Raw genomic sequence first — 21683 nt, 5'->3', positions numbered from 1 at the left:
GAACAGTCTCCCTTGAGGGCACAGGCTCTTATCTCCTCTCTCCACAGCTTTCCCCAAAGCCCTCCTTTTGGCTTTACACTCTCATTTTCCTTCCACCCTGGAGAGATCTAGAGACTGCAGCCACCAACCATCAGCATTCAAACGCCCCTTTGCATGCTACCCTCTCTTTGCCATAGCAGTTCTTAGAGATGTTCAATTCCTCTTTTCTGCTTCCTTACACTGCACTGCCACCTCTCCTACCCTAAGCTGAACCCCCTGCCCCCTGCCCGCCAGTCTGGGGCACCCTCTATCTGCCTCCTGTGGGCACTTCCTGATACTCTAAACCATTTACAGTCTCCATGCTCAGAGCTATTCCCTCTGTATGTATGTGACATACATCCCTCAGATGTATGTGACAACTGATACTCATTTTCTTGCTTTCTCTCTTACCTGTGTGGTTGGTCCTTAGACTCCTCTGTGGCTCCCGCTTCCTCTAGCTTTCTGGAGCAGTAAACCTGCTTCCAGAGAATTCATAGGATTTGTTACATAACCCCATAAGTGCCTGGGATATACTTTGCTGTGCATTCAATCACCACTTCTGTCCTAGACTTAAGTCTTTGTCTCTACTCTAGACCCCATTTCCTGAGGCCTAAATACTTAACATTAGATTGCCTCTCTTCCTACATGTTCAAGTGTGAAAACAGTGTATATCACTGAGAGGTTCTGACAGGAAGGTCATGGGTTTGAAGCCAGTTTGGGCTACAAAAGAGAAGACCCTTCCCATTAAACAAAACAGCAAGCTAACATCCAAACCTCAAGTACATTAAAAGGAGTTCATTATGCAAACAGCTGCATCTGCTGGCCATGAGGCACAGGACTGTCTATAATACCAATCCACGGAAAGCAGAGGTGGGAAGAGCATGAGTTCAGAGCCATCCTGCACTGTATGCCGAGACCTTATCTCAAACCAAACAAGAGAGCCTCCCACAAAGAAAGTAGCGTCTCCTCCTCTGTTCTCCACACTATTCAGTTACTGGTCCATTTAAACACTCCTGGTACTACATCTCCCTTAGCACTCACCCTGCTATGGAGTCCTAATCTTAACTCTGGACTCTTTCAAATCCTTCCCTCTCCCACTCCCCAGTCCAACACACTCTTTTGCTGCAGTAGCCTGGTTGGCTTCTGAGTTTTCTAACTTCACTTCTATTTCCCATGGGAGAAGTGCAAATTTGCTAATCTTTCAACTACTAGAACTCACCAGTGCCTCCTGACAGCTCTCAGGAGGTGACCTGAAGTTTGCCCCCCTACCTACTCATCCCCATTGTTCAGTGCTTTGCCCTCTCCTGATCATTTGCTCTCATACTGGACTTTCACTCATTGTCTTCTTACACATCTGGCAAGGCCCAGCTTGAAACCCATTCCTCTGGAAACTCTATTTTGATTTTGCAAGCCTGGGTTAGTTGTCTATTACAGAAAGTCAGCCATGTTTGTGGGGCCACTGCCCCATCTAATGATTAAAGATCTGACCTACCCAGAAAGGGTATCATGGACATGAGCCGGCCCCTCTCTGCTTACTGCTGATGACTGGACATTGGGTAGACATAAGTCAGATGCAACTAATTCATAGACTTGCCACTTATATAATTTGCTATGTGAACTAAGTATCAGGAGATGAGACAGAAGGTTGCATTGGTAGAAGCTATTATGGGGAACCTTTGAAGATTTTTTTTTTACTGTGCTGCTATTGGTCTTCAGATATAAGCTACAGGAAAGGGATACATTACCTAGGTCAGATGCTCAGCTGCACATCTTTAATCCCAGCACTTTTGTAAAAATGAATAAATAATAATAATAATAACAACCATTGGTGCTGGAGAGATGGCTCAGCAGTTAAGAGCACTGACCACTCTTCCAGAGGTCCTGAGTTCAAATCCCAGCAACCACATGGTGGCTGACAGCCATCTGTAATGGGATCGGATGCCCTCTTCTGGTGTGTCTGAAGACAGTTACAGTGTACTCATAATAAATAAATAAATCTTGTTCGGTCCCCAGCTCTGAAAAAAAGAATAGAAAAAATAAATAAATCTTAAAAAAAAAAAACATTGGGGAGGGGCTGGGGATTTAGCTCAGTGGTAGAGCGCTTGCCTAGGAAGCGCAAGGCCCTGGGTTCGGTCCCCAGCTCCAAAAAAAAAAAAAAGAACCAAAAAAAAAAAAAACATTGGTTAGAGCCAGGCAGTGAGCTACTTGTCTGTAGCCTTGGTTAATTTGTAGGCTGAGATGAGAGTTCAACTGGGCAAATAGCAATACTCTGTTTTTAAAACACTGCATATTGTGATGCATACCTGTAATCCCAACAACTGTGAAGAGGCTGAGGCAGGAGGATTGCTAAAATGAGGTTGATTTGGGCTACACGAGTTTGAGGCCAGCTTGAACTACATAAGACTCTGCCTCAATCTCCAAATGAAAGCAAAACAACATCAGCTACCTCAAAAACCTTCTGGGCAGATATGCTAGACGTAGAATTACGTGTCCAGGAACAGTGCCCAGAACCATGCTGTAGAACCAGTCTGGTGAGCGTGACTGCCCATGGTGCAAGACCAAGTCACTGAAGATTGCCTCGGCACAGCTGCTGAGCCAAATACTGTTCCACAACCTCCAGTGCTGCAGAGACTCCCACACCATCCCTCTTTCTCTGTGATTATGAATGAAGGCAAACCTGGATGTGAGTCTGGTTGGTCATGTGCCTGTGACCCAACTGCCAAGAAAACTTTGCCAAGGCAAAGTTTTGGTTATTTTCAACTTCTGAAATAGGAAGCAACTTCAAAGATACTAAGTTAAAGAAATTTCTAAACATGAAAGAGGTTCGTGTTCTCTGTACCTAAGGGGTGCTGTGTTTCACTCTCCTCAAGGGTCAGTTTCCTGTACCAGGATCCTGGTTTTGGTCAAGTAACAATAGGGTTCCCTGCCATAGTGCACAAGTACAGAAACTAGCTAGCTGATTGGTGACATCTTAACTCCTCTGTTGTATAAAGGTGGGAGCACACATACCAGAACACCCGTGTGAAAACAAGAGGACAATTTGTGAGAGTTGGTTACTCTCTACCATGCGGTCCCAGGAATCACACTCGGGTCACCAGGCCGGTGGCAAATTTCTTTTACTTGATGAGCCAGCTTGCCAGCCCTGATTTATATTGCTAATAGAATGATCTATTTCATGTAGATGTTCAAACTTATTGTTACATTTATACTTTTTTAAAAGAAAGATTTATTTGTTTATTTAATGTATATGAGTATACAGCAGCTGTTTTAGACACACCAGATCCCATTACACATGTGAGCCACCATGTGGTTGCTGGGATTTGAACTCAGGACCTCTGGAAGAACAGTCAGTGTTCTTAACCACTGAGCCATCTTTCCAGCCCACATTTATACTTTTAACCATCTGTTCTGTTCTCTCTCTCTCCTCTCTTCTCTCTTCTCCTCTCCTCTTCTCTTCTCTCTCTCTCTCTCTCTCTCTCTCTCTCTCTCTCTCTCTCTCTTTCTCTCTCTCTCTCTCTCTGTGCCCACATGTCACAGAACATATGTAGAGGCAGAGGACAGCTTTGTAGAATCAATTCTCTCCTTCCACCTTTAGGTGGGTTCCAGGGATCAAACAAACACAGTTCATTTTGATAGCCATTTGTGCTTTCTTCAGTTGTCCAAAACTCCACATCTAGGAACTAGAGAAGTGACACTCAGAGTCTCAGTGTTGTTTTTGGTGCCCTTCCTCCAGGAATGCTATCATCTCATCGGTTTTTAAGCTGGTCAGCTTGCTTGGATCCAGGTATGCTATGTGAAGTGAGTGGAAGACACCAGGGATGGGCAACTAGGAGGAGGTGCGCAGTGGCCTGACCTGGAAAAGAATGGTGGTGTCTGTAGATGTGTACAGTACTGCCTACCTTGTTCACTCCTACAGCTGGAGAGATGGTCTAGCCTGTAAAAGTGCCACTGCTCTTGAAGAGGACTGGAGTTCTGGTTCTCAGAATTCATGATGGGCAGCTCACAAATGTCTTCAACTTCAGCTCTAGCTGATAGACTCCTCTTTCAGCTTCCAAAGCCTGGAAGATCCCTGGGAACTGAAGCTACAGACAGTTGTGAGCTGTCATGTGAATGCTGGAATTAAGTTTGGCTTCTCTGCAATAGCAGCCAGTGTTCTTAAGAGCTGAGTAGCCTGCCAGCTGTTTCCTTGCTTTCGAGACAGGGCCTTATTATGTACTAGTTGGCCTAGCACTTTGTAGTCCCTGTAAAATACCCATGCACATATATAAAAAGTCAAAAGTGAACATTTTAGAAGTTTTTTCCTTTTATTTGGGACAGGGTTTCACTATGTACCCGTGGCTGTCCTGGAACTTGCTATATAGGCCAGGCTGACCTTGATCTCATAAAGATCCAGCTACCCCTGCCCAGCAAGAGTTGGGACATGGGTTGGGGATTTAGCTCAGTGGTAGAGCGCTTGCCTAGCAAGTGCAAGGCCCTGGTTTCAGTCCCCAGCTCCAAAAAGAAGATAACATTTAAGGGGTTGGGGATTTAGCTCAGCAGTAGAGCGCTTGCCTAGCAAACGCAAGGCCCTGGGTTCGGTCCCCAGCTCCGGGGGGAAAAAAAAAAAAAAAAGAGTTGGGACATGGTGGTACCATCACACCTGGCTCTTACTAAGATTTTGATGTAAATTTATTGAATCTGCATATCAATTTGAATAAAACTGGTAGTTTCTTTATTGAGTTGTGTTGGGAACTTTTTACCACTGAGCCACCTCTCTAGTTCCCTCAGGATTTTTTATTTGAAGTAGGGTCTCATTAGCCCAGACTAGTCTTGAGCTCATTTATTTAGGCCTTTTTGTTGTTGTTGTTTTCTTTTAAAAAATTAAAATTATTTCATGTTACTCATATAGGTGCTTTGCCTGCATGTGTGTATGTACCACATGCATGTATGGTACTCATAGTGGCAAGAGGATCTCTGTAAATTTGAGGCCAGCCAGGTCTACACAGTGAGTTCCAGTCCAGCTAGGGTTATATTGAGACCCTGTCTCAAAACACAAAAACAAAACCTAAAACACCAGCAGTCTGTATGCCCGTCATTTTCTTCCTTTTGCACTGGCGAGAACTTGCGGACCTTATAGAGTAAGAGCCCTAGTACCTGGTTCCTGGGCTTAGGAGGGAATGTTGTCATGAGGTGTGACATTTGCAGAGTGTTTGTATAGATACTCTTCGTTAGGTTGAGCAAGTCCCACTCCATTCCTTCCTTTCTGTTTCTGGAGAGCACGCTCTACCAGCCCCTTAGATCGTGGCTGACAGTATTACTGTTGCTAATCCTTTCTTCACTTGTACCCATTGTATTGTGCATCTCAGCCCTTTGAAGATTTTGCATAATACTGTGTAAATTCTCTTAGATGTGTTTAGGAAAACATCAGGCCAAGCTATGGTGGCACATGCTCTCTCTTTTTTTTTTTTTTTTGGTTCTTTTTTTTTCCAGAGCTGGGGACCGAACCCAGGGCCTTGCGCTTCCTAGGCAAGCGCTCTACCACTGAGCTAAATCTCCAGCCCCGCATGCTCTTAATCCCAGCGTTTGGGAGACAGAGAGGTAGGCAGATCTCTGGAGTCCAGCCTTTTCTAAAGAGTGGATTCTGGGACAGCCAGGACTACACAGTCCTGTCTCAAACAAACAAACAAAACAGAAGAATAGAGGATGGCCTGGCATGATGAAGCACACCTTTACTCCCAGCACTCTGGAGGCAGAGGCAGTCAGATCTCTGTGACTTCAAAACCAGCCTGCAGTACACAGTGAGGTCCAGGACATATAGAGACCTGTCTCAAGAAAACACACAAACAACAAAAACAGACAAAAAAAATCAATGTTTTAGGGTCTTTTTTTTTTTTTTTTATTAATTTCACTTCATTCCTTGAGAATACTCTTGCTAGAAATAGGATTCTATGTTAGTAGTTCTGTTCTGTTCTGGTTTTTAGCAGTTGGAAAACATTGCTAGGGCCTGGAAAGTGTTCTTTGGTAGAGTGCCTGCCTGATATGCATAGACCCCTGAGTTGGAGGCCCACTCTGAGCAGAATGAGAGTGGTGGTGTAAACGTATGTATAATCCCAGCCCAGGGAAGTTGGAGGCAGGGGGAAGATCAGGACTTCAAGGCTATCCTTGGCTAAAGCCAGCCTGGCATACATGAAGTCTCAAAAACAGGTGAGGAGGTGTGACTAGAGAGAGGGCTCAAAGCTCTTCCAGAGGTCCTGAGTTCAATTCCTAGCACCCACATGGGGGCTCAGGACCATCTGTAATGGGAACCCATGTCTCCCTTTTCTGGTGTGTCTGAAGACAGCTACAGTGTACTCACATACATTTAAAAAACATTATTAGTTTGGAGAAAAATTCAGTCATGAGCCAGGCATAGTCATCCTGGCTTGTAATCCCAGCACTATGGAGGCTGAAGTAGGAAGAGTGTGAGAGCTTTAGGCCAACCTGGGCTACATGATGTCTTAGACTGGAGTTCCTTGGGCTTAGCCCACTTGCGGTTGTCATAGTTTCATCTTTGTTGCTGTAATTCTCTCCCTTCCCTTCTCTCTTCTCTCTCTCCTTCCTTTCCATTCTCTTTCTCGTTCATCCCCTTTCTTAGAGTCTCACTATGCAACCCAGATAGCTTACAACTCTCAATCTTTCTGCCTCTGTTGCTGTAAGAAAACATCTCTGTTGGCTCTGACCAAAGGCCACCTAGGAGAGAAAAGATTTATTTGGTTTTTCCTTCCGGGTCACAGTTCATCACTGAGGCAAGTCCTCGGGAGCTGAAACAGAAACACGAAGTAGGAACCATGAAGGGGCTTTGCTGTTGGCTTGGCTTCTGGCTCCCGCGTATGCTCAGGCATGGCTGGCTTTTATTTATTTTTTTATTTATGCATATATGTGTGAAGTTTTAGTAATCACATGTTCAGGAGCCCTCTGAGGCCAAGAGAAGGCCCCAGATCCCCTGGATCTGGAGTTACAGATGATCTTCCTGCCTCAGCCTCTAGAGTGCTGGATTTTCTAGGAGCACCACCAGGCCTGAGTTATAAATGGTTTGTTTCCTTTATCAGCCTAGAGTCGTCAGGGCTTTTGTTTTAAGTGTGTTCTCCCTGGTGTTAGTTCTCAGTGGGGTTTAAGGGATCAATTCTGAGTCCAAATAAAAGTCTGTGTGTGTGAAGTGAAATGTTTCCAGCAGATGTTTGCATGGCTGAGTCACTAATTAAGCTGAAACCTGAGACCTACTTGGGGTCTCTCTGGACTCTAGACTGGAGCGGTCTCTCAGCAGGGCTTTCTGTGCTTCTCTCGGCTTTAGCTCTGGGTCAAGTCCAGGAGGAAAACTGTACTTTGCTCACTCTGGGCCAGATTAGTTACTGTATAAAGTCCTACAGCCTCTGCCCACACCCCAGGACACTTTGCTTCCTCTGTGGCTTATTTTGCTGTTTTGTTTGTTTGTTTGTTTTGAAGCAGGGTCTTGCTCTGTAACCCAGGCTAACCTCAAACTCAAGATCTTCCTGCCTCAGTCTCAAGTGCTAGGATTAATTACATTTGCCACAACACTCAGCTGTAGGTCTGACTTTTTATGCTGTTTCTAATGTCATTTTATTGTAATGCGGTTTTTTGAGGGGGCAGATTACAGATTGGGGGGGCTGGGATTGAATTTTAGAGACTTGTTTGGAAGGTTTATTTGTTTTGTTTTATATGTGTATGTATTTGCCTACATGTACATGTGTCTGGTGCCCTCTGGGGGCCGGAAGAAGGCATAAACAAAACCCTTATAATAATCATACCAGTTGACTTGGTATTGATGGGGGAAATTTCACAAGGCCCCACCCCTAGATGAAAAGCTACAGTCAGTGGCTACTGAGGAGCGAGAACGACTTTTCTCCAGGGATGAGGCCCCTGTTTGGTTATCCAAGCATTGTGGTCAGCTCCAAACATATGCACATAGGAGCACCCTAAATGGACAGGAGAACTTGTTCTTGCAAAAGACCTGAGTTTGACTCAGCACCTATAAGGTGGCTTACAACTGTCTGTAACTCCAATTACAGGGGATCCACTGCCCTCTTCTGACCTTTCTGGGCACAGGGCATGTACATGATTCACATACATACATAAAATGAGATTTTAAAACTTCTTTCTCCACAGGGTGAGGAGATGGCTCTGGTCAAGAGCACTGACTGCTCTCTCAGAGGATGTATGTTCAGTTTCCAGCATCCACATGGTGGCTCACAACCATCTGTAACTCCAGTTCTGACTTCCATGGTACATGGCACACTGACATACATACAGGCAAAACATCCCCCACTCCCCTCTGCTTGAGGACTAGGATGTAACCCTCAGCTATTGCTCCAACGCCAGGCCTGCTGCTATGATAATGGACTAAAGCATCTAGCAATGCTTCTGAAAAGACGAGACAGCATCCTTGGACTTGCTGTCCAGGTATTTCATAGAGCCAAGACTTCCCAGAAAGATTCACATGCAGCTAGTTAAAAATAAGGCAGGCCGGGGTTGTTGGGGATTTAGCTCAGTGGTAGATCACTTGCCTAGCAAGCGCAAGGCCCTGGGTTCGATCCCCAGCTCAAAAAAAAAAAAAAAGGCAGGCCTAATTAGCAAAGCCACAGTGCTCAGCTGCTGGGAAAAACCAGAAGGAACTCAGTTTTGGGATTATCTGGAAGCCTAAGAGCTCTGTAGCTATCAGTGTGGGTTTTCTGAGCTGTGTGGGCCTCCTGTTATCACAAAGGCGTTTAAATCCTTATTAAATCCAGACCTTCTTCACCATTAGACACACATGTTTTAATGTCTTCTTTGTTTTTTTTTTTTTTTTTGAAAGGTCAAGATTTTATTGTCTTCATAACAAAATCAGCTTAGATTTTATTGTCTTCATAACAAAATCAGCTTAGAACTGGATCACTTGGCCCTTTCTCTTCTTGTCACCTCCTAGTTCAAAATGCTTGCATCTCTTAATAGCCAGCATCCTCTTAGATCTGCAGTTGGGCTCAACGCACTCCAGTCTCAGCACAATCTTCTTTGTAGTTTTAGCCTTTTTGCGGAAAATGGGCTTAGTCTGCCCGCCGTAGCCACTCTGTTTCCTGTCATAACGCCGCTTTCCCTGGGCATACAAAGAATCCTTGCCCTTCTTGTACTGCGTCACCTTGTGGGGTTGGTGCTTCCCACATTTCTTGCAGAATGTCCGGCGGGTCTTAGGAACGTTCACCATGTTTGCAGGAGCGCTATCAGCTCAGAAAGAGAGAGAGGCTAGAGCAGCAACCGTCTTCTTTGTTTTTATCTTTTCTATTTTTTTTTTCCGGAGCTGGGGATCGAACCCAGGGCCTTGCGCTTGCTAGGCAAGCGCTCTACCACTGAGCCAAATCCCCAACCCCCTGTTTTTATCTTTTTAAACCGCTCCTCTCTTCCTTTCTCTTTTGGTCTCTCCCCCCAGCTCCCTCTTTCTCTCATTACATAGCCCTCTACATAGACTAGGCCTCAAACTCAGAGATCTTCCTGTGTCTGCCTCCTGAGTGCTAAAATTAAAGTCCATGCTTGTTTTGTTGTTTTAAAGTTAATTGAGGGGCTGGGGATTTAGCTCAGTGGTAGAGCGCTTGCCTAGCAAGCACAAGGCCCTGGGTTCGGTCCCCAGCTCTGAAAAAAAGAAAAAAAAAAGTTAATTGAGAGAGAGAGAGAGAGAGAGAGAGAGAGAGAGAGAGAGAGAGTAGGTACGTGCATGCCACACTGCATATGTGGAGTCAGAGGACAATTCTGGAAGTGGGTTTTTGTCTTCTGCCTTGCTGAGTCTCTCCTGTTTCTGCTGCTCTAGTGGTTCCAAAGGTCTGACTCTGGTCCTTAGGCTTGTGTATCAAGTGCCTCTCTGTCTGCCGACCCATCTGCGGCCTTGTTTGTTTTTTAAGACAAGAGTCTCACTATTGAGTCTAGGCTGACCTTGAACATGATAGTTTCAAGGTCATAGGGATGGTTCTTCCTACCCCAGTCTCCCTGAGTGGAATTACAGGAATTATGGTTGGTTTCGATGTCAGCTTGCCACAAATTAGAATCACCTGAGTAGTGAGCCTTACCTGAAGAACTGCCCTGCTCACCTTGACTAGACTTTCAGGCAGCAGTCCAGATAAAAAGGATATTCAGAAGGACATTCATCCTCTTGCCTTGTGCTGGATTGGCCTCCCTGTCCCCAATTCCCATCTCTGCTGCTGACCCCTTCCTTGATAGTAAAGTCACCATTCCAAGCCTTCATAGTGCAATAGGGATCAGCAGTTCTCAAAGAACTTTCAAGTTTTCAGCACTGGATTGGGAGCACTGAAGCATCCCACCTTGTGCACTGAGAGACTACCAGCTTTGGCCTCCACTGAGGACAGAAATTCAGGAACTGTTTGACTGCTGAGGCCCAGTCTCAGGATCAAGTACCGGGTTCTCAGCAGCTCAGGTGTGATTCTGCAGTCTTTATCTTAAAGCTCACTTTTTATATATGCCCTGTTCTATTATTCCTCTAGAGAACCCACTAAAACAGCAGTGTGTGTGTGTGTGTGTGTGTGTGTGTATGTGTGTGTGTGTGTGTGTGTGTGTGTGTGTGTGTGGTGTGGTGTGAGTGAAGGCATGTATGTGTCCAGAACAATTTTGTGGAGTCTTCGATCTAGTCATGGATTGTTGAACTTGACCTGGGCCAGTCAGGCTTGTGCTTATTGGCTGAGCCATCTTCCTCCCCTACCCCCACTCCCACCTTCATGGGTTTTTCCTTCTTTTAGAGATTTATTTATGAATATGAGTGTTGTGTCAGCATTTTTGCCTGAATGACAGAAGAGGGCATCAGATTTCATTACAGATGGTTATGAGCCACTGTAGGTGCAGGGAATTGAACTCAGGACCTCTAGAAAGCAGCAGTCTCAGCTGCTGAACCATCTCTCCAGCTTCAGCATAAGACTTTTTAAAATTTATTTTTATTTTATGTGCATTCTTTTGTTTTTGTTTTTGTCTTTTGTGTGTCTGTGTGAAGGTGTTAGATCTTGGAGTTACAGACAGTTGTGAGCTGCCATGCGGGTGCTGGGAATTAAATCCAGGTCCAAGTCCTCTGGAAGCCAGTTAAGAGCCAGTGCTCCTAACTACTGAGCGGTTTCTCCAGCCGCAGAATGTATGTATTTGAGACAGGGTTTTGTTTTGGAACCTCGGCTGTCCTGGAACTCCCTCTGTGGACCAACTGCCTCTGCCTGTGCCTCCTGAGCATTGGGCTTAAAGGTGTGGGCCGCCCCGCCCTATCCCATGTTTCTTTTTTATAGCTGTGGTTTTGATACATTGTTTGGAAAAAATTCCCACTCCCAAATCACAAAAGACTCCTACAGTCTCTTCAGTTGGTTTTAGTTTTCTTTCTTTTCTTTTTTTCTTTTTGCTACTCTTTAATTCACCTGGGTTTGCTTTTTATCTGGTGTGAGGTGTGGGAGGAGCTTGCTTGCTTTTCTCACCATAGTTGCCATTGCTCACTGTGTTGATAATGGCCTCTCCCACTGATGTCCAGAGAGTGCCCCTGGCTTGTGGTTCCCTCCTGGTTCTCCCAGGACCCTGGAACTGGCACTCCTGCTGCTACAGTGCTGCTGTGGGTTTGTGAGGTTTCGTGTGTTGTACGCCGGGTAGGCTGAGTCCCTCCTATGGCCCTTTTCCAAATTGACAAAGCTGTTCATAGACCTTTATGTATATTTTAAAATGAGTATTAAGTTTCTTTTAAAAAAGTATTTATAGATTACGTTAGGGAGAATGAACATCTTTATAATATTAAGATATCTCATTGACATAGACATAGGTATCAATTACTTAATTTATATAGATGCCACTGTAATAATTTTCTTCCTCCTCCTTGTCCTCCTCCTCCTCTTGATTTTATTTATTTTATCTTAGTGTTTGCTTGAATATCTCTACACCATGTGCATACAGAGGCCAGGAGGCGGCCTAGGATCCCCTGGAGTCACAGATGCTTGTGAAGGGCTCTGTAGGGATCCCTGACATTATTACTGATACTCTGTTAGGCTTGCAGCAGGAACCCAGCATAACTCCTGAGAGGCTCTACCCAGCAGTTGATGAAATGGATGCAGATACATACAGCAAAACATTGGCTGGAGGTCAGGAACTCTTATGGAAGAGTTGGGGGAAGGATTGAAGGACTGGAAGGGGATGGCAACCTACAGGAGGATTAACAGGGTCAGCTAACCTGGGAGCTCTGAGACTACTGCTCCACCAACCAAAGAACATCCTCGAGCTGGGTGAGCCCTTAGCACATATGTGGCAGATGTGCAGCTCAGTCTCAGTGCAGGTCCCCAACAAGTAGAGTGGGGGCTCTCCCTAACATTGTAGCCTGAATGTGGTATCTGATCCCCACAGGGGTGCCTTGTCTGGCCTCAGTGGGAGAGTGCCAGACTGGGGGGGTACCCTCTCATAGGAGAAGGGGAGGGGAATGGAGAGAGAGAGACTCTGTGAGGATGGGGCGGGAAAGGGGAGGCATTTGGGATATAGTAAATATTAAGTTTAGAAAGATGTTAAGGGGCTGGAGAGATGGTTAAGAGCATCAACTCTTCTCCTAGAGGTCCTGAGTTCAATTCCCAGCAACCACATGGTGGCTCATAGCCATCTGTAATGGGATCTGATGCCCTCTTCTGATGTGTCTGAAGACAGATGCAGTGTACTCATATGAATAACATAAATCTTAGAAAAATAAAAAGTTAAATAAATTATAAATAAAACAGCTGCCAGATTTCCAAAGTGGCTGTCTAGCTCACTGGTTTTGTTTTTTTCTTTTTGTGGTGACTGTTGTTTTAAGACAGGGTCTAACTACAAAGCTCAGGCTGACCTGGAGCTTGCTAGGTCGAGCAGGCTGCAGAACTCAGAGACGCCTGCACCTGCCTCTGCTACCCAAATGCTAGGACTGAGACTCATACCACTACTCCTGGCAGCGTCTGCTTCCAAGCGAGTGGCATATGTAGCTCAGTATTGAGAGTGAGCATATTAAAGCACGTTGAGGCATCATTTGTTAGCGTCATTTGCCTATTGCACCCCTTTGTTATTTGAGTCCCACCTCAAACTGCTTTGGGGATATGATCTGTTTGTTACTTGTTCAACTGAGACGGTGTCTGATGTAGCCCTGGTTGGCCTTCAACTCCTGATCCTCCTGTCTACATCTCTCAAGTGCATGCCAACATGCCAGCTTGCTGGCTATAATTTCTTAGAAGTTTTTCTAACTCTGAACCCCTCCCTCCCGCCTTTCAAGTTCACTAGAGTCTTCCTGTTCCACATGTAGCCTCATCATCTCGTTCTCTGAACCCAAGCCATGATGCCTGGCTTTCCCCATGAGTGCGTTGTCCAGTTTCTGCTGGCATGACACTTCCCTTTACGTTACGGCATCTTGACCTCTAGAGGTGAGCAATTGTTTTTGAGACATCTTTTATCCAAGGTGACCAGCCTGTACTGGGGACCTCTCTTCTTTTCAAACTTTGTGTTGTATTTGTTTTACCTGTGTGTATATCTGTGCACTGTGAGCATGCCAGACCCCGAGAGGCCAGAGGAGCGTGTTGGATCTCCTGGGATTGGGTTATAGAAATTAAAAGCCCTTGTGCTCTGCTCTGGTGACTCCAGATCCCCAAAGGGACTGCCGAGTGCTTCTCTCTTCCTTTCTCTTTTTTTTTGAGATTAAGTATTGCTTTATAGCCCAGGCTGTTTTTGAATCTCCTTTCTCAGTGCTGGGATTAAAGGTGGGTTTCAGCCACACTTGGCACTTGTCTATTTTTATTGTTAAAAGGCCCTTTTCCTATATTGTATCATGAGTAAAATTCTTTTTTTTCTTTGTTTTTTCAGGACAGAATTTCTTTCTGTGCAACAACCCTGGCTGTGCTGGAACTCGCTTAGTATACCAGGCTGGCCTCAAACTCACAGAGATCCCCCTGTCTCTGCCTCCTGTGTGCTGGGTTTAAAGGTGTACATCACCGATGCCTGGCACTGTGATCATCATGGTGAGAAGCAGACAGGTATAGCACAGAAGCAATGGCTGAGAGCTTTACATCCTGATCCACAGACAATAGGCAGGGAGGGAGGGAGAGATGGAGAGAGCACTCATGAGCCTGGCAAGGGCTTTTGAAACCTCAAAGCCCACTTTGCAGTGATGGCCACACCTTCCTACTAGGTCACCAGCTGGAGACTAAGCATACAAATATTTAAGCCTGTGGGTGTCATTCTCCTTCAGGTGATCACACAATTATGTTTCTGGACATGTAGCTGGAGAGAACAGTTCTCAGTAAAAAGATGCCAGCAGTTCAGTCTATTTGTCCAGTAGATAACAAGTATCTGCAGCATGCCGAACTCTACTGAATGCCTTGGACACAGCCAACCAGCAGGCCTTAGCAATTAGCTTGAGTCCTAGTGAGGGAAACACTGTTGGTTGGTGTCTACTGGATGCTCCCTGGCCGGGCTCTGCTAACCCACTTCCCCTGCTAGGACAGAGAGACTGCTATTTGTGCCAAACACAGAGGAGCTCTCCTGTGACTAGCTGGAGATGGTTGGTGCCTTGAGAAGGTCCTGGGCGGATCAGAGCTACAGCCCTCGGCCCTGGCAGGGGCAGCTGCAGCTGTTCAGATTGCTAGCCAAGAGGACTTGGAGAAGGGAGTGGCTTCCTGTTGAGCTAAGATCTTTGTGGCTAGCTTGGAAGTCAGCCCCCAGAGAAACCGAATTTTCAATATATAAATACAAAACCAAGACTGGCTCAAGAACCAATACATGTTCCTGACGCCTGTAGCTGGTTAGGAGAATTGGAGACACCCCAGGTTATCCTCATCGCCCTTCCTGCTCTGTTCCTGCTCAGGAATGAACTTGGTCAGTAGCCGACTTGTTCTGTGCACAGTGTGAAGGGCAGAGGACAGCTCATAGGAGTTGGTTCACTTGCACCTTTCTTCATGAGGGTCCAGGGTATCAAACTCAGGTCGTCAGGTTTGGCAGGCAGCACCCTTACCCTGAGCCCACAGTTTACACATTATACATTCTATACACTGGTCCCCATTTGTGTCTTTTTGGTTTGAGTCTTGCTAAGGTTGTTCCTGTGACCCCGGGTTTCAAACTATCCTGTGGGGCTGGGTGAGCTCACCAGTGGGTCAAACAAGAATCTTCTTTTTCTTTTCTTTTTTTTTCCTCTACAGTTTTTCAAGTCAGGGTTTCTCTGTGGAGTCTTGACTGTTCTAGACTTCATTCTGTAGACTAGGCTGCCCTCAGACTCACAGAAATCCTCCTGCCTCTACCTCCTGAATGCTGGGGTTAAAGGTGCTTGCTATCACTACCAGCACTCAGCAGAAGCAATTCTTATTAACCTCTGTAGTCATAGTATCTGTAAGTGTTCACCAATGGTTGGACAAGTGTCTGCATTTAGCACAGTGCCCGTTGGCCAGGTCCTAAGTCGGAGACTGCATTAAGATGCTCAGCACCGAGTTCAAGGTGGTGAGCTCACTTCCTAATCCTTCTGGGGTCTGCAGTGGAAAGTGAGGAACAGAGACAGAGGCTTCAAGTGAGTGTGAGAAATAGACAAGGGCCACAGGGCCATGCTGGTCTCAGATGATGGAGGGACTCTTATGGGTAGGGAGAAAAATGAGGAAATGTTGAACGTAACTGTTCTGTGAAATATAAAATGATCACAGAGGTATATGACCAATAACATTAGCAAGCCTCATGCATTATTACCAACACACTTGTGTGATGATCCCCAGCTACAGATTCTTTTCATGCATTCAGAACAGAAGTGATTGTTTTCCTGGATTGGGGTGATTTGTAAGGTGTAACACACAAAGAGCTTCCGGCTTGGCCTGGTGGCACATGTCTGAATCTCAGCACTTAGAAAGTTGAGTCAGGAGGCCTATAAAGTTGGCTTATGTAGTTCTAGGCTAGACAGACCTACATAGTGAGGCCTTATTTCAAGAAACCCCTGAGTACTCACCATGCTTGCGCTCACACTGCAGTCCTAGCCCCTGGAGGGCCTGGGGGATCAGTTCAAAGCCGGCCTGAGTTCTACAAAACCTACCTTTAAAACAAATGAACTAATGAAAAACAAGCCTAGTGGCTCATGATTGTCATCCCAGCCCCAGGTGGCTAAGGCAGAAAGTTCAAAACTTCAGCGCCAGCCTGAAGACCAGTGTATTTTGGACAGTAGTTGGAAAGACAGTATCATTGATGACCACCATAAGGTGGCAGCAAGAAAAGGGAAGGGATAGCAGGTCTCCTGTTCAAAGTAAGGTCACAGTGGGCTTATCCTGGGGTCATGTTGAAGGCGTTGTGCCCAATACTGAACATAGGCTTTGCCAGGTCAAGGGTGTCACTGCAGAGTAATTCTGTATGCCGCCTGTCTTATTGCCAGGTCTTCGTAGAGACTTTTTGTGTAACCATTAGTATGAATGGACCCATCAGGGTATGATAGCATGTACTGTCCATGGGTGGGGGTTGTGGTGTCTGAATGAGAACACCCCCCCATACATACATACACATAGGTTCATGTTTGAATGCTTGGTCCTTAGTTGGTGGAACTGTATGGGAAGGATTAAATGTGGCCTTATTGGAGGAGGTATGACATTGGGGTTGGCCTTTGAGGTTTCAAAAGACTATTCCTAGTTCTCTGCTTCATGCTGCCATTTGAAGATGTGACCTCTCAGCTTCTGCTCCAGCACCATGCCTACTGCCATGCTCCCCACCATGATGGTTCTGGAATGTAACCCTCAGGAACCACGATCTTCAAATGTTTTCTTTTATATGTTGCCTTGGATGTGGGGTCTTAGAATGGCAATAGAAAAGTATCTAAGCCAGGGGTAGTATGAGGGGTACAGGATGTTTACTCCCTCAGATGCATCCATTAGAATCACCATTACAGGGCAGCTGTATCGAAGATACCAGTATGCGTTGAGAATGGGGTCTACAGCACTAATGGCTTGTGGTTTCCAGTGTTTAGAAGCCTGCTTCTCTCCTGAGATGATAGGCCTGCGGCTTACAGAGGCTGCTGAAGCTCGGGCAAAGGATGCTGGGATGGGGTGGGGCAAGGGACACAGGATGAGGCAGCTGCCTCTTCCACCCCCACAGCAGGGGCAGAGGATTAGGTGACAGTCCCTAAACCTAGTCCGGAACTAGCACCCTCCTCCCCTTCACACAGGCACCTTGGCCTGCTCCCTCAAGCTTGTCAAAGCTCAGAATAACCTGAGAACCAGACATCAGGATGACAATGGCTCTGCTTGGGACCCTGCTTCTCCTGGCACTCTTTGGTAGGGACAAGGGTGAGGGGAGCCAGGTGGATCCATATGTCAACATGAGGGGGGGAGGGAAAGGACTGAGTTGGAGACTGAGACAGTACTTGGTCCCCAGGTACAATAATGTCGGTTTGGGAGAAATCCAGAAATACAAACCCAGGAGGGTGCACTGGCCTGAGGGGCAGAGAGAAGCCTTTCAGGCTGCTGCTTCATGTGCAGTGGCCCTTCCTTCTTGAATCATAGGCAGAAGCCAAGGCAAGAATGAAGAGCTGAGCCTGTATCACCATCTCTTCGACAATTATGACCCAGAATGCCGGCCAGTTAGGAGACCTGAGGACACTGTCACCATCACCCTCAAGGTCACCCTAACCAACCTCATCTCACTGGTAAGACTTTCCCCCAATTCTAATCCTGTACCCTCACTTCTACCTCTAACTCCTGGCTTCTTTCTGTTGTAGAATGAGAAAGAAGAGACTCTGACCACCAGTGTCTGGATTGGAATTGTGAGTCAGATGTGGGGAGCAGTTGGAGGGTTCCCAGCCAGCCTTTCTTTTCTGCCAGGTGGGAGATTGAGAGCACGTACCCTTTTGTCCCCACTTCTTAGGAATGGCAAGACTATCGGCTCAACTTCAGCAAGGACGATTTTGCAGGCGTAGAAATCCTGCGGGTCCCTTCCGAACATGTATGGCTGCCAGAGATTGTTCTGGAAAACAAGTGAGGATTACCCAAGAGCCCAGGCTGCAAGGGAACTGGTTTTGGGGGGATTTGGTTGTTGAAGGAGGTTCAGACACGTGAAAAGCTTGGTTTCCACAGTATTGATGGGCAGTTTGGAGTGGCCTACGACTGCAATGTTCTGGTCTATGAGGGAGGCTCTGTGAGCTGGCTGCCCCCAGCTATCTACCGCAGCACGTGCGCAGTGGAGGTCACCTATTTCCCCTTTGACTGGCAGAACTGCTCTCTCATTTTTCGGTAGGAAGAATCACTTTAAGCATGGTATTGAGATGGGCCTAGAGCACGGGACAAGGCCTGCTATGGAGTAGTAGGTGGGGTCTTTTTTGGAAGGACTTTGTAAAGGAGGTGGGGTGAGGAAATGGAATGAAGGGGTGGGAAGCTGGATCTAGGTTTGCAGTAGGGGTGGGCACAGGCTTCTTGCTGCCATCTTGTAGTTTTAGCCCGTAGTCCCAGCTACTCCTCAGGGGAGTCTGAGGCATACAAATTATATGAGTTCCAGAATCCCTTGGATAACATGGTGAGCCCGTCAGCAACCCAAAACAAAACAAAAAGGAAGCAGGGTTGGGAATGTGCCGGGGAGTGTGGGCAACAGAAGAGAGCCATATTACCCTGCCAGATCCAAGCCCAGGGTGGGCCTAAGATGGCTCCCAGCTGCTGGAGTAAAGATTGGCTCTGTTTCACAGTTCCCAGACCTACAATGCTGAAGAGGTGGAGTTAATCTTTGCAGTGGATGACGATGGCAATGCCATCAACAAAATTGACATCGACACCGCAGCTTTTACCGGTGAAGGGATATACCCTTTTCCCAAAAACCTTCTCCCAGATAAGATTCAAGGAGGGTGACTTTCAGTATAGGGCTTGACTTGAGCCACATAACCCGAAGCTGAGCTTCTTGAAGTTAGTCTAGACTGTCGTCATCAAATGTGCTGTTTCCAAACCCCACCAGAAATGCCCCTCTCTACCCATTTTGCCCCTAAGCAGACAACCCAGGTTTCAAGTGGCCTTCTTGGCCTGGAGTTACAGGTGTGTGGGCTGACTGTGCCCTATGTCCTGCAGAGAATGGAGAATGGGCCATTGACTACTGCCCAGGCATGATTCGCCATTATGAGGGAGGCTCCACAGAAGACCCTGGAGAAACTGACGTCATCTACACGCTCATCATCCGTCGAAAGCCGCTTTTTTACGTCATTAACATCATTGTGCCTTGTGTGCTCATTTCTGGCTTGGTGCTACTCGCTTACTTCCTACCTGCGCAGGGTAAGGGGTGATCCTGACTCCTGAACCCCAGGCTGGGCTTGCTCCTTGGCTTACCTCTCACAGCTTGCTCCCTCTAGCTGGTGGCCAGAAATGCACGGTCTCTATCAACGTCCTGCTAGCCCAGACTGTCTTCTTGTTCCTAATTGCCCAGAAAATTCCAGAGACTTCTCTGAGCGTGCCGCTGCTGGGCAGGTAATCTCAAAGTAGGTCCCACAGAGATGGGGGCCTGCATGGAGGATGGTGCCAAAGAAGGCTTGCACAGGGACTTGGTATCATCCCGTTCTGGACTTTTATTTGGACACAGGGTGGGCCTGGGACAGTGATGGATTATCTGTCCCCCCATTCTCCTCACTGTTGCTGGACGACACCTTGAGGTTTCCCGAGTATCTCTGTTGAGAGGACAGTATAGCTCAGTATCTCCTTAATCATACCTCCTCTGACCCTCATCATACCCTTTATCCCAAACGCACCGGATCCCCAGGGACCCCAAGGCCCAGTTGGCGAAGGGTTTGTTGCAGGGATGAGGTAGACCCGTGCAAACCACGTCCACACAGGTACAACCACGCCCCCTGGATCAGGTACCGGGCACTTGCGCCAGCTGCTGCTCCAGCTTGCCGAATCCCCTGCCCTGCTGCCAGGGCTACACGGGCCAGCGCCCTACCAGGATCCCCAGTGTCCAGGGCTGGGTCTGGGCAGCCGTTGCCTCTCTCCAGTCGCTGCACCTCCTGCTGTAGCCACAGGGCTGAGATCTGCATTGGGGCACATGGGATAGAGGTCCCTCCTTTTTCTGGCATAGTCCTCTCCCCCTTTTCTTCCCATCTCTCAACTTCCCAGAGCTTCACCTCTAACAAGGTGGCTCCAAAGCTCATGAGGCTGGCTGCAGCTTCTCTTAGCACCAGTCCTAAGGAGGCTGTCTGCGTAGGCAGCTTGTCAGATTCTAGGGGGTCCTGGGATTTAAGCTCTCTGAACCTTTGTACCAGATATTCGTGAGCCGCAGCCACAGCAAGTTCCAGGGAAGAGAGAAGTGGAGGCTGTAGGGCCACCTGGAGGAGCAGGGGTAGTGGAAAGGGTCACAGCAGGAAGCGCTGGAGACCTCTCCAGATGCTGCCTTTGGATGGGCCATTCTCATATCCTCACCTCAGTGGAGCTGTGGAAGTGGTAGACCCACAGCAGGGTGTCCAAATTGCTGGGAACCCCCTTCATGGCTGCAACAGATGGTACATGCAGACGGACGGGACAATACTGGCATCATCAAGGGGTGGCAAGAAGTAACACCACCAGTTCTGCAGAGGTGATATTTGTGAGGTAGAGGACAGCTAGCGCCTTCTGTTTGTGGGATGCCGTGACATCATGCTTCCTGTATATCAGGTATCTTATTTTTGTCATGGTGGTTGCCACGCTCATTGTCATGAATTGCGTCATCGTGCTCAACGTATCTTTGCGAACGCCAACGACTCACGCCACATCCCCTCGGCTGCGCCAGGTAAGCGCTGGTTGAAGAAAGTACTGCCCAGGGGTAGGAAGCGGACTTGGAACCTCTTTCTGCCCCGGTTGCAGATTTTATTAGAGCTACTGCCGCGCCTCCTCGGCTTGAGCCCACCCCCAGAGGATCCCGGAGCTGCCTCACCAGCGAGGCGTGCCTCATCTGTGGGCATTCTGCTTAGAGCGGAGGAGCTCATCTTGAAAAAGCCGCGGAGCGAACTCGTGTTTGAGGGACAGAGGCATCGGCATGGAACTTGGACCGGTGAGCTCTTGGTGGGTCAAAGATACACACTTGCCAATTGGGGCCGCTCTTTTATGACCCAGCGCTTGGTGTCGCCTTAGCAGCCGCCCTCTGCCAGAACCTGGGTGCTGCAGCCCCTGAAGTCCGCTGCTGTGTGGATGCTGTGAACTTTGTGGCTGAGAGCACAAGGGACCAGGAAGCCACTGGAGAGGTGGGTTGGGAGATTGAGGCGGAGCGGTGCTAGATGCCCCGCCCTCCAGGCACCTCCCTCCATAAGCTCTCTCTCACAGGAACTGTCTGACTGGGTGCGTATGGGGAAGGCCCTCGACAATGTCTGTTTTTGGGCAGCGTTGGTGCTCTTCAGCGTCGGTTCTACGCTCATCTTCCTTGGAGGTTACTTCAACCAAGTTCCTGATCTCCCCTACCCACCGTGCATCCAACCATGAGCCTGCACCAGGACCCACCTCATCCCCACCCCCCAAGAAAGAGATTTTGAAAACAGGCTGCTGACAATAAATCTGGTTTGTGAACTTGCAGGAGAGGTTGTGTGGTCACGTGAGTGGGTCTGACTCCTTGGGGATAGTAGAAGATGAGTGGGTGGTTTGGTCAGGCACTTGGAGCCAATTGGTTCAGTTTTGCTCTTGGCTCCTTTTAACCTAAAGAATGTGTATCTAGTTGATAGCCAATGAGGTTTTACAAGA

General features: G+C 47.4%; 2 protein-coding genes and 1 pseudogene across 5 annotated transcripts; 1 reads left to right on the top strand and 2 right to left on the bottom strand.

The window, feature by feature from the left end:
* Window positions 1-6770: 6770 nt before the first annotated feature.
* On the top strand, window positions 6771-21518 carry Chrne (cholinergic receptor nicotinic epsilon subunit). 4 transcript variants are annotated; one of them, XM_087571096.1, is made up of 13 exons: window positions 6771-6874; window positions 13858-14027; window positions 17514-17656; window positions 17729-17773; window positions 17875-17984; window positions 18084-18239; window positions 18686-18786; window positions 19059-19259; window positions 19337-19451; window positions 20628-20742; window positions 20817-21003; window positions 21084-21193; window positions 21273-21518. In XM_087571096.1, exons 1-13 carry the CDS (start codon window positions 6825-6827, stop codon window positions 21426-21428), a joined length of 1659 nt encoding a protein of 552 aa, XP_087427222.1. In that variant the 5' UTR covers window positions 6771-6824; the 3' UTR covers window positions 21429-21518. The 4 variants fall into 4 exon arrangements, with proteins under 4 accessions (XP_087427222.1, XP_087427223.1, NP_058890.1 ...); XM_087571097.1 differs by having other exon boundaries at window positions 6774-6874; window positions 21087-21193; NM_017194.1 differs by lacking the exons at window positions 6771-6874; window positions 13858-14027 and adding an exon at window positions 17199-17285.
* Rpl36al-ps2 (ribosomal protein L36A, pseudogene 2) lies at window positions 8882-9283 on the bottom strand (annotated as a pseudogene).
* C10h17orf107 (similar to human chromosome 17 open reading frame 107) lies at window positions 19530-20485 on the bottom strand. Its single transcript, NM_001145538.1, has 4 exons — window positions 20397-20485; window positions 20102-20302; window positions 19730-20008; window positions 19530-19648 (listed from the first exon to the last, which is right to left on the bottom strand). Exons 1-4 carry the CDS (start codon window positions 20460-20462, stop codon window positions 19550-19552), a joined length of 645 nt encoding a protein of 214 aa, NP_001139010.1. The 5' UTR covers window positions 20463-20485; the 3' UTR covers window positions 19530-19549.
* Window positions 21519-21683: the final 165 nt, after the last annotated feature.

Source organism: Rattus norvegicus, chromosome 10 (genome assembly GCF_021556685.1).
Source record: "Rattus norvegicus strain SHRSP/BbbUtx chromosome 10, alternate assembly SHRSP_T2T, whole genome shotgun sequence".
Classification (NCBI taxonomy): domain Eukaryota; kingdom Metazoa; phylum Chordata; class Mammalia; order Rodentia; family Muridae; genus Rattus; species Rattus norvegicus.
This window is presented reverse-complemented; position numbering and strand designations above follow the sequence as displayed.

What these genes read in the sequence shown, in the direction of transcription:
- C10h17orf107 (NM_001145538.1), bottom strand. Translation starts at nt 20,462, where the DNA reads ATGAAGGGGGTTCCCAGCAATTTGGACACCCTGCTGTGGGTCTACCAC. An exon ending in TTGGAGCCACCTTGTTAGAG is followed by an intron (nt 20,009 to 20,101) that starts GTGAAGCTCTGG and finishes GCCCCAATGCAG; the next exon opens with ATCTCAGCCCTGTGGCTACA. An exon ending in TTGGGGTCCCTGGGGATCCG is followed by an intron (nt 19,649 to 19,729) that starts GTGCGTTTGGGA and finishes TCCTCTCAACAG; the next exon opens with AGATACTCGGGAAACCTCAA.
- Chrne (XM_087571096.1), top strand. Translation starts at nt 6,825, where the DNA reads ATGAAGGGGCTTTGCTGTTGGCTTGGCTTCTGGCTCCCGCGTATGCTC. An exon ending in AGCGTGCCGCTGCTGGGCAG is followed by an intron (nt 19,452 to 20,627) that starts GTAATCTCAAAG and finishes CCTGTATATCAG; the next exon opens with GTATCTTATTTTTGTCATGG. An exon ending in CATCCCCTCGGCTGCGCCAG is followed by an intron (nt 20,743 to 20,816) that starts GTAAGCGCTGGT and finishes CCCCGGTTGCAG; the next exon opens with ATTTTATTAGAGCTACTGCC.